Raw genomic sequence first — 19,029 nt, 5'->3', positions numbered from 1 at the left:
CTACAGGATTTTTAGGAACTAGGGTTCTCCAGGCAATAATTTCATTATTCATACCACCTTTGGGCAGAATCAGCTTCACATAAATATCTGCAGCATGTTCTGTCCCACAGCACTTCATACTTTCCAAACCTAAACCACTATTCAGTTACATCTGTGGAAGGGACACCACTGATCTGAGTCAGGCTTTACTTCACTATTGCAACGTTGCCCCTTATGGGAAGAGCATGAAAATCACTTATTCTTCCAAAGAAACGACACTGCAGTTCAAAGAAAAAAGGAGCTAAATTTAAAGCTGCAGGGCAACCAAACTCAACAAATTTGACATAAAAATAGCATGTAAACCTTAAATGTTAATGAAAGTATAATTCTTGTGAGTTCTTGATTATTTTCAATTAAGAAAGTATGGATCCTTAATACAGTTGATTTAGCTCAGGGAAGATTTGTGAGCACCAAGGACTCACTGGGGAGGCTCTCCCAAAAGGGAGCAGTTCTGCCAAGGCTAGCACAAGGCTGAGAAGCCCGTGACTGTTCAAGCTGGATACTCAGAAGCCTCCCGGCAGAGAAGAGGGTGGGAACACGCCACCTGTCGCCCCAAGAGCAGGGCAGTGTCCCAGGGGCTGGCACTGCCTTTGAGACACGCTTGTCCCCTGCTGGTCACCGGGACACCGCCCGGGACGAGTCTCAGCCCGACCACCGTGTGCGCGAACCCGCCCGGGCGATCAGCACAGCACGTCCTCCTCTCGTCTGCAGCGCCACTCGACCCAGAAAATCCTGGAAACATCCCAACTCAATCTGCAAGAAGATCTTTGCAAAACCAGCTATGGTCATCGATGGTTCCCAGCTGCTACTGCCTTTCCCCCACCCTCTTTCCACGGCCTTTAAATTCCACTTGTAAACAGGAGTCTGAAGATGCAGATCACAGCTGTCCATGCCAGCACTGGTGCAGGGGATACAAGGGTACGCTGCAGCTGCACCAAGTCTGTCTATTCCATAGCCCATTCCCTGTTCTCTTGACAAGCACTAGTGTCTAGAGTGGCTCATCCAATATGGATCCTGACAGAGTGCATCAGGGAGAACTCTGAACGTGTGTTGAACACTGACCTCAATGAGAGTCTTTGCTGCCTGGGAAATAAACTGGCTAAAAGGACTGCAAATTCAAAGCCTTAGTGGTCACAGGCTGTAAAGACTAGCACCTAGAGTTGCTTGAATTATTTCCTTAAAATTGGTTTTGAACATGAAAATGGATTTGAACATCACAACCACCACTCCTTTTCCTCCCTGAATTTGTCTACTTTTGCTTCAGCCACAATCTGAATGGCCCAATTACCTTTTGCTCTCATTCTCCTGCACGGTCTGTAGCTTCCCTCTCCCACGGAAGAAAGGTATCCCAGGCAGCACAACAGCCAGTCACTCGTGATGCATCCTCTCAGAGTAAGGAGAGCTCTCAAAGAGTAACAAGAGCTAATGCAGTTCAGGTGAGCTCAAAGACTAACCAACCTGGATGAACAAACTTTTCAACAGACATGAGTTACCACTAGAATTTCTACTGGAAAAGTTTCTTCCCTGAATGGGATTTTTTTTTTTTTTCTTCCTAAATCACTACATGGTGGTGCATGGGCCATTGAAAAGCTGAAAGTGCTTTTGTACAAAAAAAAAAAAAAAAAAAAAAAAAAAAAAACCAAGACACCACCACCCAAACATGGTCTTCATTTCAGGCCAGCACCTAGTAACCTCACAGAAATACTGCTTCTGCAATTACCAGCTCATATCTTTGCACTTGGTAACTTTTGCATGGAGAAAATCCTCCCACAGAGGCTAGTGACTTCTGGGTAGCAACAGAATGGGAAATGTTTGTCTGATAATTGTCCATACCATCCTCATTACAAGCATAAACGATGGACCTCAAGATAGAAACATACATCTTTGGCTCCTGAAACCCGTCCAAAAAACATGTTCAGAAAATCTTGCAATATAGAAAAAAAAATTCAGAACTGTCAGTGAGATAAAACCAGAAAAGCAATAGATACAACATTTTCATTACTGATGCAGATAAGTGATTAATACTCCATTGCTTGGTACATGCCAATTGTGTAAAGAGAAACTGAAACTAACCTCAGATCTGCAAACTGTTAATCCTGAGGCTGAATAGTGCTACCATTGCCAGTGAAACTGGAACAGGAAGGTGCTCTCTACTTCACACAACCACCCTCAGGGAGTGAAATTCATCCTCTGCACATCTAGCCAGTTGATACACATTTCTTGCAGCCAATGAAAAGCCACAGACACCACTAGACCACAGAGCATATGAGCAATTTTGGACATCTGCAGTAGGGTGGGACAAATTACACTTCATCTGTGCCTTCTAACTCCTTAGTTTTTGTAATGATAATCATTGATAGTCTGGTAGAATGTGAATAGAGGCTATTTTTGCTTCTTAGCAAGATAGATAAAATAAACTTTTGTCACTAAGGATGAAGGATGGGGAGCCTGTCAGGGGGAAAGTTTATTCTCGTGACAAACTGGAATATGTGAGATCATGGATCCAGAATAGAAATCCAAGGTGAGAAGGTGTTCTTGAGCTGATGGGATGGACTGAGAGAATTAGCTCTGCTTCTTAAGAGGAAAAGCTTTCCTTGCCTGATATACCAAACTCAACATTAAGAGCCTTCCAGAGCTCTGGATCAGCTCTGAGCATTCTGCTTCCTCTAATACCTAATACCATTATGTTTTTGTTCTTTCTGGGGTATTAAAATAATTTCACTACTTTTTAGGAAAACCGAACTAAACTCAAAAGCCCATTTTACTGACCATACATCATTGACCATGTAATATCCTTGTCACACCACGTGATTTTGGAAAGAATGTAAAAAGGCTTTGTAGAGTTCTGCCACCGAATTCTATGAGAACCTGCAGACCACTGCATTTCACTCAGCTTCTAATGAATAAGTTATATAGTTAAGGAATGATCTTAGCTAATTGTGTAGCATTACACATAGCGAGGTATTTTTCTGAGTGAAAAATGAATGAGCTGCCCTACAAAAAGTAGTAACCAGAAATTTGGACTGAAGCCCAAATTTAATAATAATTTATGTTTCATTAACTCCCCTGGAGTTTCAAGCTTTATTATCCCTGCTACTGACTTTATTATTAAAAATAAAAGTGTCTGGCAAAATTATTTTAAAATACATAGATATAATCCTAAAGGGAGTTAATAATTTATTTTACCATAGAACAAAAAGAATAGATAATACATTTGGTGCTCTATATCCCCTTTTGTATATTTCCTGTGTTATTTCCTACACCAAAACACCAGCACAGGTCACAATAGCTCCTTTGTACAGATATCACTAATTCTATAAGAAAACATTATCTGGTTTCTTTTTCACATATAAGCTATTATCGAGGGTATGTAACACTGTTTATATCACAATGATTTTAGAAGGAAACTTAGATCTGCAGTTTAAAATCTTGAACGCATTGTTCAAACTATAAGAAGACTTTTTCCAAGTCCTGGCTTGCAAAGCTTTGACTTAAGCTATTTAAGAAGAAGAGAAGGGAAAAAAAAAAAAAAAAAAAAAAAAAATAAAAAATAAAAATGTTAAAAAAAAAAAAAAAAAAAAAAAAAAAAAAAAAAAAGAGAGAGAGCGAGAGAAAGAAAAGAAAAAAGAAAAAAAAAACAACTTTACTTGGCAAGAGCTTTAATTAGCAGAAATTTCCACGCTAGGAATATTATTCTGCATGAGCAGAAATTGCATAGCTCTTGCCTCTAGATGCCTTAGAGATGCCATTGATTGGCCATATTCAGAACAGGGGAATTATGTGACCCAGTGCTAATTTGAATTCCTTTACCAAACACATTTTTATTTCATCATCTCAGCTGCATAAAAGAGTCAAAGTACCAGAGCTTTAAAGACTTTGAATTCCTGCTGTTCTGCAATAAAATAAGGCAAGAAATATTAGCCATCCCTGGCTGATTCTTCAATTCTTTCCCAACAGTGTCAAAGTATCAGTGTCCTACAGGTTTTAGTGCAGGTTAAAGACTGATACAAAGTGTATGCCTGAATAGAAGTTTGGAGTGAGTTAAGGAGAGGGAGAACATTTTAATGGGACATTGGTCCAAAATAGCCCAGCTTGTTTCTACCTCCTGCTGCCTCTTCCTCCCTTTCACAGGACCTTGATTGTATAGAAACAGTACAGACAAAAACCACAAACAACAAAAGATTCGCTCACACCCCCAGTGGAGGTCATGAGCATGCTACCATGGAGAAAAAAAAAAAAGCATCAAAGGGTAGTTTGGCTTACTTATAAGCAAAGATTAATTAATAGGATTGATACTTTAGCAATGTACATTTGGGCAAATTTGTATTTGCAAATTGTTTGTTTCACATATTCAAAGGGCACAGAGCAATGAGGCCTGGTGCTAATGCTAAAAATGAATCAAACCTTTCTTCGCCATGATCAAAAAACTACAAACTTGTGGTTCAGAAGCTTTCAATAGTATCTGCACAGACTTGATACTCCAAGGTTAAAAAAAAAAAAAAAAAAAAAAAAAAAAAAAAAAAAAAAGTACAAAAGAGTTGTGTTATACACAGCAACAGTAGCTTTTTCCAACAATTTTTCAATTATTGCATTGTATACTCTCCAAGAAAAGTAACTGTCTTGGCTTCTAAAGAAAAAGCTTTTAAAAAGGAGGCAGAATTTTAAAATTCCCTTATAATATAACCCTCTCCTTATAGGTTGTCTTTAAAACTGCTATTCATTACACCAGCATTTATACCCGCCGGATGACTATGATTCAGAACTACCTGTGTCACATGATGAGTAAGTGCAACATGCACCATTCACTTTTAAATCAACCCCCTCCGACCTAAACCATGTAAATCCTTCAGAAATTCACACCAGTATTCTCCTCCTTCAAATCACACATAGAAATTGTCCAATGACGAAAGTTTATCCATGCACAGCCCCTTTAACCCCGACCATTTAAGTAACTGCTTGGAATTATCAGCGACCCTTGTTGCACTCCTGGCTAGCTCACACTGGGTCTTCTTGAGTACAGACCCACGGGGACTTCTCTTTTCTCCGGGGTCCTTGAAATAAACACTATTCACAGCGTTGCCTTTACAAGACAGCACTGTCAGTTCTGCCAGCAAAGACGAAACAGCAAAGACTCTTCCACTTTCGGCACGTACATGTGCACCCTTCCCTTGTCATACTGTTCCTGCCATCCATTCACCCTTCCGCCCCCACTGTCCCTGCCATCCATTCACCCCTTGTCCCCTCTGCTTGGTATCTATTGCTTCTATCTTTCAGAAATGATTTTCAAGCCCCCCACCCCCTCCCGGCTGCCGCAGACAGCCAAGGTGCCGTCCTGCCGCAGCGCTCGATGCCGCGGCGGTGACATGTGTCTCTCATCAGCAGCTGGACGCTAATTAATATAGATCCTTTTCCCGCTGCGCTTTAGGGAGCGGGGAAGCCCCGCGTCGGAGAAATGCAGCGTCCCCTCCCGCAGTCCCTCCGCACCCGGACCCCTGGAGCTGCCCCCGCTCCGCCGCCCCCGGCCCGCAGCTCCTCGCCCCCGGGCCCGGGGATTGGCCCGGCGGAGGCGGCATCAGCGGCGGGGGGGGCCGCCCCCACCCTCCCTCCTCCTCCCTGGCCCCGCCGCCCCCTCGCCCCGGTGCGGCAGGGCCAACCGGGAGACCCAGACGCAGGCAGCGACCCAGCCGCCGCCGCTCCGCGCCCGGCCGCCCGCCCGCAGCATCCCCCGATGGCCGCCCGCCTGACCTGCTGCCTCCTGCTGTGGGCCCTGGGCCACGGGGGCTGCCGCTCGCCTGCGGGGGAGGGCGCCGGCAGCCCGCCCGCCTGCCCCGTCCGGCCGCCGGCCGACCCCGACTCGTCCGCCCCGGGCCGCGACCCCCGCGGCGGCTCTTCGCCGCCCCCTGGGCTGGGCAGCGTCGCTCAGGACATGGTAGCTGTCCACATGCTTAAGCTCTACGAGAAGTACAACCGGGAAGGGAGCCGGCCCGGCGACGGCAACACGGTCCGCAGCTTCAAAGCCAGGCCGGGTAAGACGGGCCGGGCGCAGGGGGCACCGCTGGAGCCCCCTCGCTCCTCTTTCGCTTTAAAGTGACGGGTTTCCATCGAGGGTGTCATTCTGGGTGAATGCTGGGGGGTCCCTCGCTACCTACACCGTCAAGGTGTCGGCCCTCGCTTTGCGGACGGCTTCCCACCTTCCCTGGCTCGCTTCCCTTCCCGGAGAGTATCTCCCTTGGGAAAGCCTCCGTTGCTGTGGATGCAAACCAGCGGCAAAAGAAGCGCCGTTCCCAGCGCACATCACACTGGGCCAAAAGATCTTTTCAGAAATACTTGGAGCAAAAACCTAGTAGCGAGTGCTCCAGGCACTGGTCCTCTCCCCGGCTCTTCTCGCAAAGTTCCTGCTAGGAAGAGTGCCGCCTACAGGACCGCCTAAAACTGCGCGGCATCCTAAATTCCTTGCACTGCCTAAATCTAAGGCAGATACCTGACCTCCCTCTGCCCAGTTTTATTTGGCTTGATTATGAGCGTGGAGAAGCATATGTAATGTGCCAAAACTACACTTTCATTATCCCAGTATTACGTCAAATAATGAAAAGGAGGTTTGCCTAGCTAAAGTTCATACATTTGTTATCCTTTGCCAAGGAAACGCAACCTCTTTTTTTCTAGAAAACACCTTTCTTCTTTGGTTAACACTTACAGGCTCTAACTAAGATCCTAATTCATAAAATAAGAAGTGTATCAGTTTCCAGAATCTAGTTGTTACTACCTTGTAAGAAATATTAATTATTTTATTTAGACAAATCCTATGGATCTAAACTCAAAAAAAAGCAAATTTTGCATTAATCTGTATCTCCTCCACTGAAATCTCATGTATAGAGTACAGTGCAGCATACGGTGTTTTAGGGAATGCTTACTATAATGTTGCACAATAATTCATATTCCCTTGTGCACCCCAACTTAATTTCTATCCTATGGCAACTGTAATATTAAAAAGTAATCGTATTCAAGGAGGGGGAAACTCCATGGAAGAGTAAGTGGCTAATGAAAATATCTAAAAATCTAGGAGTTATGATGTAAAACAACTGTAGACATTTGGGAGGAAAATAAATTGTCATGCTCTAGATCATTAGCTAGCTATTGCTATAATAGGGGTTAGGAAGGAACTTCCACTGCGGATGGTTTTCCATGACCTCCTGTTAACACTTTTACTTTTCTGTGAACTAAGCAGCTAATACTGGCTGTCACCCAAATAAAGCCCTGGACTACAAAAGGGATTTGGGGACAATACAAGAATTGCACTATATCCTTTTTCTTAATTTTTCAAATAATGTGATGCACAGACTACTTGCATCAAAGTAGTCTAAGTTGTAATTCTGTTTTAAAACACTAAAATAGTAGAATAGCAGCCCACAGGTAGACTGTGCTGACCAAATACATTTGTCTGGTCATGCAACCAAGGCAGAGAGGCTCAAAATTAACTTGGCTTTCCCTGCAATGGAAATAAGGCATATCTATGTCCAAAACTCCTGTCTCCTGTGTCTTATCTATGTACCTATCTACCCATCTCTCCCAAATAACATGGCATGAAAGCAGAAGCTTCTCTGCACTGTTCCTTTGAACGACATTCATCAAGCTAGTGATAAACACTCTAAAATGTACCACAGAATAATGCAAGATGAGAGAGGAGAACCTTATGTGTCACTATGTTTATCTTCTCTGAGAAATTCTAATGTTTCCTTCTGAAAGAAGAAATTGGCACGTTTTTCTAACAAGACATGTGGCACATCCTTTCTTTATAAAACAGGGATAATAATTGCAGTCCTATTGAAATAAGCAAAACAGACTACACACACAATAATTTTCATAATTCCAAGCAATGGACTTACTTCATTTATCACATACCTTTCAGAAAATCTGTAACTGTCTGTTCCTGCTGTGCTGTTTAAAGCTGTTTGTTAGGTGGCACTCAAGCATCAGGGTTATTTACAGTTGCCAAGATGAGGGCTTCAGAGATACGAAATGTTGGTCCAGACATTTGTCCTTTGTCATATGTATTATTGAGTTCTCCTCAACCACCAAGTTGTGTTGCCATCCTACTTGCTCCTTAGAGATTATAGGGGGTGTTGACTGGGCCATGGAATGTATAATATTTTTCCATGTTCAGTGTGAGGCACTTGAAATATAAATGCATGTGCTGTTTGCATGTAGTCCAAATACAACTGGGTATTTTTTGGTTCCTCTAGAAGTAACTCGCCCCTTCAGAAAGAGTACTTCACAAACAACTGATCACCTTCTCTCAGCTCACCTCTACATGTGTTCTTTTTTTTTTTTTTTTTTTTTTTTTTTTATGGAACTGAGAGGCGGTCTAAGAACTAATTTCTCAGGTTTCTTATTTCTTTAGGTCCTTTCCAGTTTTCAGGGAACTTTGTAGCTTTAGAAAACAGCACCAACTGGCTGAAGTTAGTCGAGTCATAATTGGTTTGCGACCAAATGTGAAATATTAAGTTATTGTCCAATTTCACCTAAATTGCTCAGATTGAGGGGAATTAATCTTCATGGTAGCAATTTACTGCCTAACCATGAAACTTCCCCATAAATTGACTCTTCCAGCTCAGACTTGTTCCCTGAACACGATGCATCCTCTGTGCTAAACAAAGCAAAGACCTTAATGAAGAGTAGAAAATAGCAGCCATTTAATTAAGATTGTATCATAATGCATATGTGCAATAAAACCAAATCATGACTGATAATGCATGGTTGACAAGTTGGTAAAAGCCTGAGGGAACTTATGCAATATGGAAATATAACTATGCTCCATACAAAATCCAAATCATCTAAATTCCTAACAAGTCTGTATTTCCTGGTGTCTGGTAGCTGCAGATTCATAGATTCTTATTCTGTTTTACAAATAATTTTGACTTTTGAAGGGTATGTTTCATTCTAAATATACAGAATTATTTTGGATTAATTCAGCCTCCCTTTTTCTGATTTATCATTACAAGTTACCTTCCCTTCTGAAACCCTGAGACACTGGTGGTTGAAATTTTTTATCCCAACAATGCTTGTGCTTCATAGTAGTAACTACAGAGCTTATGGTGCTTGGAGCATTCTACTACTCAAAGAAAATATTTAAAAATTCAACTAGAATATATAGACTTCTTTTTAGAAACATATGTCTTCTGAAGTGAACATGCAATAATAAAGACTGGTGTTCTAATGGCAGTATTATATACTCTCTTCTTTGGCCTGAGAAATTGTCTAGTAGCCTTGTGAAATTTCTGTGCTTCAAAGACTTGAATAAAACCCTTAAGATTTTTAATAGTATGAACACATATACATACGACTAGTGTTGATTAAAAGTTTACTAATAGGAATCTTGTCCTGAACTGACAGAAAAAAATAGGTTCTTATCACATCAATGCAAGCTGTTCTACTTCACTGTATCAAGAACAAAATACAGATGGTGTAGATGGAAATTGCCTACTTGAACATTTGTACTCCAAGACTGCCTGTGTGGTCTTGGGATTAATGATCATGCTAATCTGCTGTTCTTTTAGTCCAAATCATGGTTCTATCCAGCATTAACTGGGAGATAGCAACCACCAATTTAGTAAGGTGTAGCACTATTTATTTCCCTCTTTCAAATGAAACTGTGCTTTAAAAGAATAATGTTCCAATAGGTGGCAGTTAATGGTACTGCCTTTCTGTTGTTGCCCAAATTTCTGTGGCTCATCATCCATAGTGCACTGAAAAACAAACCTAAGTGTTTCTGGGAAGCCTGGCTGTTGCGCTTTTCAGATTCTGTTTGGTTTGGGGTAGTTTTTTACTTTCTTCTGCCAGAGAATTTTCAGATATTTCAGGAAACGGGGCTGCCAGAGGGTTGGTCCACTTGGGTTATTTAAAGATGGAAACTTACCGACTGTAATCCTTTGATGCATTCTAAGTAGTGGTGTGAGCTTGGGAGAAGAGGAATCACTTCTTTGTTCTGCCATCACTTTCCCATATACTGTTGAGCTAGTAAAAAAAACAAAGACAACTTTTCAATGATAGACTATTATGGCATTGTCTTTTTATGGTGGGATGGGATTACATTTTGACACACTAAGAAAGGTTTCTACTGTTTAAATAAATGTGGTGTAAGCAGTTATTAGTTTAAAATTGCTCGTCTTCCTCAAAAGGAGGGTAAAGATGTAAGCTGAGCACAAACTGTTCAGCTAGCTAAAAAGCTGTTTCAAATGGAGTTTGCATTTCAAGAGTCAGCTCCTCTTCAATAGCATTTGTCACTAACTTCACACAGATCTAAACACAAGCCTTAGAAACCAAGTGTGTTTTACAGTGCTTTAAACAAAGCTCCTACATGATGTGTACTGGAAAGGAGGATTGCTCAGAGGAGTAATGACCCCAAAATATGTCACACTGCTTACTGCCAGCCCCCTTATGAAATGTCCCGTGTGCACTACTTGCAGATGATGAACTGTTGCCCACATAGTTAGCACCCGGACATCTTTCAGGAATCTGCAGTCAGCTTTAGATTAGACAATCTCAAATACTAACTGTAAATCTGGTTTCTGCTAGTACTGGTTTCAGCAAGGTATTTCTCTGAGCTCTGCCCCAGGTAAGTTTGACAGCTTCTCTGAGCCTGACTTTGTTATAAATGAAATACAATCAAGGATTGCTTTTCTTGCCTGCCTAGATTGAAAGGCAGTCTGGAACTAAAAAGCTCTGCAAAGAATTTTATCCCTCATGTGTACAAAAGATGCCCAGTAAGTTGGACACTCTCAATGTCATTGTAATATTGCTATTAAATAGTTACGGTTTTTTTCCTCCTCTTATTCACCATAGTTTTAAGTTGAAGTAACAAGCTCACTATACTAAATGATTTGATGGAAGTGAAAAGTAAATTTTTTTAATTCACTTAAATGGATATAAGATTTTACTACCATTTTGGTCTCAGATATATATCTATGTTCTCCTTGCTCTCTTGCAGAATTCTTGGCCCAGAAGCCCTTGTACTGCTTCAATCTGACATCCATGCAGGATTCAGAAATGATCCTTGCTGCCACTTTTCACTTCTACGCTGACAAACGCCCTCGGCACCGGGAAGTGTTTTGTAAACGGTCCAAGAACTCATCCTGCCGCCTCCTTCACCTGCCTCCAGTCCTACGGCTCAACCTAGTTTTCCAAAGCATTCACCAGAATTCTGCCTATGGACTAGTGAAAGGGAACATCACTGTGCTTCTTCAAAGGCGAGGGGCTTGGCATGCAAAGGACATTTCACACATCGTAAAAGAATCAAAACGAGCTGGAGAGCTCATTCTCTGTGCCGAGCTTGATTCTGGGGAGAAACACCAGGGCTTCCCTGAACAGGTTGCGAGCCATTTACCTTATATACTAGTTTATGCCAATGATCTTGCAATCTCTGAACCTAACAGTGTGGCAGGCACCCTACAGCGTTATGATCCATTCCCTCCCAATGACGGGGACCCAAATCTATCCCCTAATGCTTCTACTGATACTCGAGTTAGGAGGGATACGTACCTTGCTAGCTCTATTCAGAACAACGAGTTGCCAGAAGTAGATTACAACAATAATAAATACAACAAACATGACATATGGGAGAATGCCTACAGATCCTTGAAACCAAAAGCCTCACGCAAAGATCGAAGGAGAAAAGGACAAGAAAATACAGAAACACTTAAAAAGTCTCAAGTCCTGAATTTTGATGAGAAAACAATGAAGAAAGCAAGGCGAAAACAATGGAATGAGCCAAGGATTTGTTCAAGAAGATACATGAAAGTTGACTTTGCTGATATTGGCTGGAATGAATGGATCATATCTCCCAAATCATTTGATGCCTACTACTGTGCAGGTGCATGTGAATTTCCAATGCCCAAGGTAGTATGCCTTTTTATTCTTGTCAGCTTGCTAGCAGTAGGCTTACTGTTCTGCTTATCCAACTACTTCTTTAGTTAGAATTTCCTTTAGATTTTTACCTTTTTCATTGTGTTTTCTTGCCTTGTCCTAAAGAATATTGTTTCCATCAACTTAGTCATCAGAGAGCAAAAAGAGTCCCAGTTTTCTTCAAATGCAATCTCAAGAATAGCAAAAATACGTCAGGTTTATCCTACAATTTCTCATCTTAAATCTTGAAACATAGCATAATGACTTTTTTAGCTGATGAAAATATGGTTATACACACTAAATCATCCAGATACTCTATTGTAGTGGCAGAAATATGAAGTATTATATACTAATATTAAAACAAGCTACTCTATCAATATATTTCTGGATTCCACTTGTAATACCTTAGAAGAAAAATGAAGAGTAGTTACATTGAGGTATTTTAACTTCAGGAAACTGCTTGTCACTTTTGAAAACAAAAACACTGATTAAGATGATATTTGTGTATCTAAATTCTAAATATGTTAGATAATCTTGCTGGAACAAAAAAAAAAAAAAAAAAAGAGATTTACCTCTAGAAATGCCACAAGACTGGCTCTAGCACCCTAAAGTAAGCATACTGAGCTCCTCCTATAGAAGCAGTGTGAAATTTGCCAGTGGAGAGGCAAACATTTGTCTCACTCCCACTCTGCTCTATGGCAAATAGAAAGGTTGGTAATCTTGTGTTGGACGAGAATTTTAGGATTTTATAAGGCTTTCAAGTAATGGCAGAGAGGAGGATCTGAAGCACTGCATAACCTGCATATTTAGAAACTGTAATTATTTTGCAATTCTGCCTTCAAATGGTCTGATTATATGTTCGACTGTCATTTTTGTATGTGGTCATTTGGCATGTAAATAAAGGATGGTGCTTTACAGCACAGAATTTCAAGGCTCTGAAACAGGAATTTGCCCTACTTTACATCCAGGGAGTTCGATGTATGTTTGCGTTGGAACAAGTAGTATAATTTCAGGAAGAGTAGATATGTAAGCTAGTTTCTAGTCTAGGAACAGTAGAAATCCAGACTTCCTGGTAGGGTGTACAAATCAGACCCCATGTTCTTGTATAGCTGGCCAATGCTGAACCTGGCGTACATAAATCAGTACATGCTCTAGCAAAAATTAAAGCTTGCACAGACTCACATACAACTTCCCTTTGTTGTTGTAATACAAATTGGTCATGCAACTTAATCTTATTTCATTTAACGTCTCCAAAACAAAAGACAGCCTGGGAATATAGATCCTTTGCCATAGACTCACAGTCTAATGCGGCATTCACACATAACAACTTAAAAAAAAACAAAAACCAAAAAACCAAACCAAAACAAACAAACAAACAAAACCAAACAAAAAACACCAACAACAAACCACCTTTCAAAAAATATGCATTTAACACATCTGACTTCTTGTGAGCAAAAGAGCATTACACAAAATCTGGTAGGGCCAGAAGAGAAAGGATCCATTTCTGGCTTGAATAGTTAAATAAGTTATATTGCTCACTTAATATCTTATCTAGAAATATAAGCAAATACTTGATATATAATAAAGATTCCCTTTCACTAGTATCTTGATGCCCAAAAAACCAAATAAGGGAAACGAAAACCCAACTGGGAGGGGAAAAAAAAACCAACCAACCAACCAACCAACCAACCAACCAACCAACCAACCAACCAAAAAAAAAAAAAAAAAAACCAAAAATACAAAAAAAAAAAAAACCCCACCTAAATCACAGATACATATATTTGGGAATTCTAGGTTTGAGTCACATTCATTGATTGGGCTTGCTTTGGAATAGGTCTCCTACTTGTTAGCTTTGTATTTTTAAGAGGGGAAAAAAGATGCAGATTCAAAGGTGTAACATTTTTTAATGACTGTTTCAAAAGGAGAGAGGACACCAGCTTGAATGAAGGTTCAGTTCAGAGCATCAGAATTGTTAAATATTACTGAGGGAGAATTTTTTTCTTTCACATATGCTCTAATTCAGGAAAGTATCAAAGGCCAGATTAAAGCTATTCATAAAGACTTGGCCTATGATGGACAACAGACACCTTATTTCCAAAGTACCCTTTTAGAACTCTGGAGATAGAATTACATACCTGAGATGTTGGGTATCATCACACTGTAGGTTTACTTTTTTTCTTAAGTGTCAGTACATCATTCTGCACATCCACTTTAATAACTGCAAGTCTTGATTTAGATAGACACTCAACAGCATAGGTACAAATCTTCTCATAGTGAGTTCACTTACCTTCCTGCTGAATTTCTTATTCCCTGAACTGTTGAGAAGAAAGACTAAGTTATCTGTAAGGCTTCAGTGCTGCATTTGCCAAATAAATTCCAGTCCTGCTTGTCACAGAACCTGGTATGTTGTATGTAATTTAGCAGCCAGCATTTAAAACATTAGCACTTCCTCAGTGCCACTATTACTGGGCATTCAATTAATTATTTCAAGCTTTCTGCTTTAGCACATTAGGACAAAGTCAAATGTGAAGCCAAGCCCGTGATCCCTGAATACTGATGCCAGGTTTCCAGAAGGGCTGGAAAAATTCAGAGCCTGGCTGGACATGGAATGGGTGTGCTGTCTGGCTCTGCTGCGGATATAGGGTTCAAGCAGCCAGATTCCATACAGAGGACCAGTCTATCATAAGCATTTTCCTTTCCAAGCACTTTTGTGCATAGCATATCCACTTTCAAGCATTAGAAACATAATCAGTGGTGTTGTCTTGGGAGTCAGCTGCTCAGTATAGATAGACTTTGTTCACATATCTTTGTTCCTTGCAGATATTAGTGGCTGCACGGCAGGAGAAGATCCTTGTAGGATCTCCTGCAGGTTCATAGCCAAGAATCCTGTAAGTCAGTAACTGGCTGTCAGGGCAATGATGGCTATCCACTGCATAAATGCCGTTTCAGTAGCACATTGTGATCTGTGACTGTTTCAAATAACAGCATGAAATAACACAGGTGCTAGGAACAGTTCAGAACATTTTTCATAAAGGCTAAATTAAGAACTTGATTCTAGAAGCTCTAATTCTTTGAATTTCTATACTTTGCAGTTGCTTAAACACACAAAAACTCCTGTCTCTCTCTTGCTGTTCACATATTATGACATGACCAACATGGGTAGAAACTGGTTTTTACTTCACACAGCAGCTGAGAACTCACTTCGCTGCTGCTTGTCTGCGGACAATTTTGAAATCTAAAGATGAAGGAAGACAAGAGAGAGCAAGCTATTGCTAATTTTGCTAACATATGCTTATTACAGAAAGGCACTGTGCAGGATTGGTCATTTGTTGGGACTTGGCTATAAGGATGCTGTCTTGAATGGTCAAGGACGGATTTCACAGTTACTCCTTATAATGGCTTAGTTAAGGAAGATCTGAAAGCCTTAATAGCAGTTAAGGTTTGAATCTGATTTGCTGATGTGTTACACTTAATGCAAATGTTTCAAAACTGAATTACCCTAAAAACAGCTCATTTGTTCTATCCATGGACTACATAATTTTTCATGTTGAAATGGAAAACCATGGGTTTTGTGGCTCAGTACCCTAAATAGGTTATAGATGTAAAGCCGCAGTGAATCCTCACTTCATACTTTTCTCCAGCCTCACCTTTTTCCTTCTCCCAGGCTGAGGCTAGCCCATGTGAAGGAGAAAAAAAAAAAAAAACCAACGCCTGGTGATGAAGGCAGAGGGAAGCAAAGATGACAGATATGAACTATTTGTCATGCAGTTAAGACCAGAAAGGCTCTGTCAGAGTGTTTGACTATTCTGTACTAATTCTCTCCTGTGGCCACTACTTCTGGAGTACTCTGCTCTTTTAAAAGAGAGTGATTACTCCAGGAAAAAGTAACAGATTCCAGGTTAGCATACATGAGGAAAAATTCTATTGGAGCACAGGGATAGTTGTCTTGGAAATACTTGCAGTAGCAAATTTTCTAAGTCAGACAAGCAGTTAAGAAAACAAAATATAGCATCTAGCAACTGAGAACTATCCCCTAGCTTAGGCTTCTCCTGCATGCCTGCCTCCAGCATGTAGTAGGTACGTACATTCAGGGACATTTTTCTTCAGGCCTCTGGCTGCTGGCTGTGCCACCAGTGCCCTCCTCTGGTATTTATGAAGGTAGCCTAAGGAACACAAAATATCTGTTGGATACATCCAGCTGAGGAAAGCTGGAAGTGTGAGGGACTGGCTGTGCTGCATGGCCCTGTAACTCAAACAATGACATATTTGCTTTATTGTGAAGCAAAAAACTGCAAAATTGTTGTCATTTTCCAAGTTTACCTAGGAAAACGACTGCTTATACCAAGTCCACCTAGGAAAGTGGCTGCTCATAAATAAAGCTATAACTATTTTCTTCTCTGTTCTAGATTGTCCGGCCATCAAACCATGCTACAATTCAGAGCATCGTAAAAGCAGTAGGAATCATTCCTGGCATCCCAGAACCTTGCTGTGTTCCTGACAAAATGAGCTCACTCAGTGTCCTGTTCTTAGATGAGAACAAAAATGTTGTTTTGAAGGTATATCCCAACATGTCAGTTGAAACTTGTGCCTGCCGATAAGTTCATACAAACACACCTTTAACAAGGCCCATAAATCCTGCCTGACTGCTCTGGGAAGTTATAAAGGAGAAATGATTCCACTTGTGTTGATGAACCAATGCAAGTCTCCAATTCCTCTACAGAAAGCACACCGAGAAAATAAAAGAATGCACGTCCTCGCCTCGAAGGATAGGACATAATTTGTCTTTCATATTCGTCTTCCAGGAATTCAGTACTTCTACAGATACCTTCCTAACCCTCCTAGCCAAGATACCTGGTGTTTAGAGAGAAATTTAAGTGTAAAATTTTCCATAATCAAAGGACTAGAATATGTTTTTATATGTTATTTTCTGACTATTTTATCTCTTCAGTTAACCAAGAAGATGAGAAGTGAACTTGCAAAGGCAGGCTTATTTTAGAATATCACTTTTGTACACAAATCAAAAATTTTTGTCTAAAACACTCATACTCTTAATATGCATATTTATGCTGAAAAATGCTGTAATAAAGGGCTTAAAATGTATATTTTCTTCAGGATGGAAGTATAGTTCACTGCATAAGTTCTCATATAAACAATATGTTAATATAGTAATTTTTGGTTACCCTTCCTTAATATATTTGTTCTACAAAAAACATGTAATATCCCACATTTTTGGTTCGCTGGATAATTTCAGGTTGTTAAACATACTCTCTGAGTAACACATACAATATAGTAATATGTTGAAATACTAAAAATAAAATAACCAAGATTTATATTTTTGTAAATTATGCTTATCCTCTAGATTGTTACATGCTTTTAAGAAAAGCTAATAAATTAAAGGTACAGTAGTATCTGAAAATATTTCATTGTCTTTCTATAAGTGCACTCCTGCATTCTGTTAATTACATGGAAACTTGTAAATACATGTTAAGCTTGTCATAATGTGCTTCAATAGATTAAAGACAGAAGGAAATACTACGATCATTGAGACCGACCTCCTGCATAGCACAGATCAAAGAATCTTGCTCAGCAGTTTCTGCACCATGCATTATGGAACTTCTGTTTTAAGCTTGGGAATATCTTTGAAAAACATGCATAAATTTGGCTTTAAAGATTTCATGTGATAGAATATCTCTACTGGACTACAAGTAGTTGTTCCAAAAGTTAGTGCTCTTTGTTCATATGCAGTGGCTTAATCCTAGACTGAATTTGATGAGCTTTAGCTTCAATTCAATGGATCTTACTGTAACCTATTTCATTAGATCCCTTTTATCTATTATCCAAAATACTTTCACTGTGTATTTTTAGTATACAGAGTAGGGTCAAGTTACATTTTGGCTAAGATTTAAATAGATTGATTTCTTATTCTAAGCCTTGAAACAATTTCTCACAGCTCTCTTCTGAACTCTTTCCAGAACCTTCATTAACTTTCTTTTCAAACAATGAACATCAAAATGGGAAACATTTGGCAGTGGTTCCATTGGAAGTCTTTATAGAAATAAAGTCTCTGAATCCCTCTAACTCCTACACAATCCCCTGTTGATACATTTATGGTAGCCTTTTAACTGCAGCAGTCATTTAAGAGCTGGTGTTCCTCTCATGGTGTCTGTCAATCCTCTTAGTGTCCCCATGTTCTAGGACACACTTGTCACATAATTCATTTTCACCCACCTGCTGTATGATAATCATAAAGAGACCAAGAGTGGAAGAATATCTGAAGACTGTAAGGTAGCACAGATTATAAGATATGGAGCGCTTCCTCCTCAAGAAACAGTCTAACCTTAGGCACTACCTTACTCTATTGAGAGTTGCTTTGTTTAAGGGAGGGATACTACACACACTTCCTTCTGATGAACAAATAACTGGAAGGCTCCTATCCTACTAAGGTTCTAGGTATCTTCTGCCACCACTTTTCTATGCTCAGGTGGTGCAGATTCTCAGACAACAGAGGTGTGTAAAAGTGATACTTCCTGCTAATGTACATAAAAGCAAGATTCAGCATGCATGGGAGGCTTTGCAGGGTTACTCTCACAGCAGTTCTTGTTAATTCCTCCAAGAAAGCTCTAAGAAGTAAATAGTTCTATGGTGCCCTGTAGTGTCTGCCAGCCATGCCTGACAAAATATCAGTGATCAAGTTTGCAGTTCTTCTCCCAAAGTATTTTGTACTTTGTAAATTATTACCGTAATTTACACTAGAGCTATTGGGAAAAACCTTTGTATAGTGTTGCTTTTAGAGATCTCCTTTTAAAAATTTACAATCTTGTGTTTTTATAAATAATGAGAAACTCAACTACAATTGACAGAGTAATACTAATGTATAAAGAAAAACTTCAAAGTTGTCAGAAAGTCATCATTCCCACAGAACATCCATAAGCATAATATTCTTCAAAGTATCTTAAATACATGTTATTTCTGCTTCTATGCAAATCTACTTTTTTATGTAGGTCTAGTCTTGCTACTATTTATCACTAGCTCTGAGTAGTCTGGCATATTAACTTAGTGTGCTTATATTCTCATCTACAGCATTTTGTTTTC

General features: G+C 40.0%; 1 protein-coding gene across 1 annotated transcript; it reads left to right on the top strand.

Annotated features, from left to right (window-relative positions):
* Nucleotides 1–5,682: 5,682 nt before the first annotated feature.
* GDF10 (growth differentiation factor 10) lies at nt 5,683–17,139 on the top strand. Its single transcript, XM_040071501.2, has 3 exons — nt 5,683–6,065; nt 11,024–11,931; nt 16,344–17,139. The coding sequence occupies exons 1-3, from the start codon at nt 5,768–5,770 to the stop codon at nt 16,533–16,535; spliced, it is 1,398 nt and encodes a 465-aa protein (XP_039927435.1). The 5' UTR covers nt 5,683–5,767; the 3' UTR covers nt 16,536–17,139.
* The last annotated feature ends 1,890 nt before the right edge of the window (nt 17,140–19,029 follow it).

Source organism: Hirundo rustica, chromosome 8, assembly GCF_015227805.2.
Source record: "Hirundo rustica isolate bHirRus1 chromosome 8, bHirRus1.pri.v3, whole genome shotgun sequence".
Taxonomy (NCBI): Eukaryota; Metazoa; Chordata; class Aves; order Passeriformes; family Hirundinidae; genus Hirundo; species Hirundo rustica.
Note: the sequence above shows the minus strand (reverse complement) of the source record. Positions and strands in the feature narration are given on the sequence as shown.

Coding starts and splice junctions, on each gene's coding strand:
- GDF10 (XM_040071501.2), top strand. CDS start 5,768: ATGGCCGCCCGCCTGACCTGCTGCCTCCTGCTGTGGGCCCTGGGCCAC. Junction 6,066..11,023: donor CAGCTTCAAAGCCAGGCCGG/GTAAGACGGGCC, acceptor GCTCTCTTGCAG/AATTCTTGGCCCAGAAGCCC. Junction 11,932..16,343: donor GTGAATTTCCAATGCCCAAG/GTAGTATGCCTT, acceptor TCTCTGTTCTAG/ATTGTCCGGCCATCAAACCA.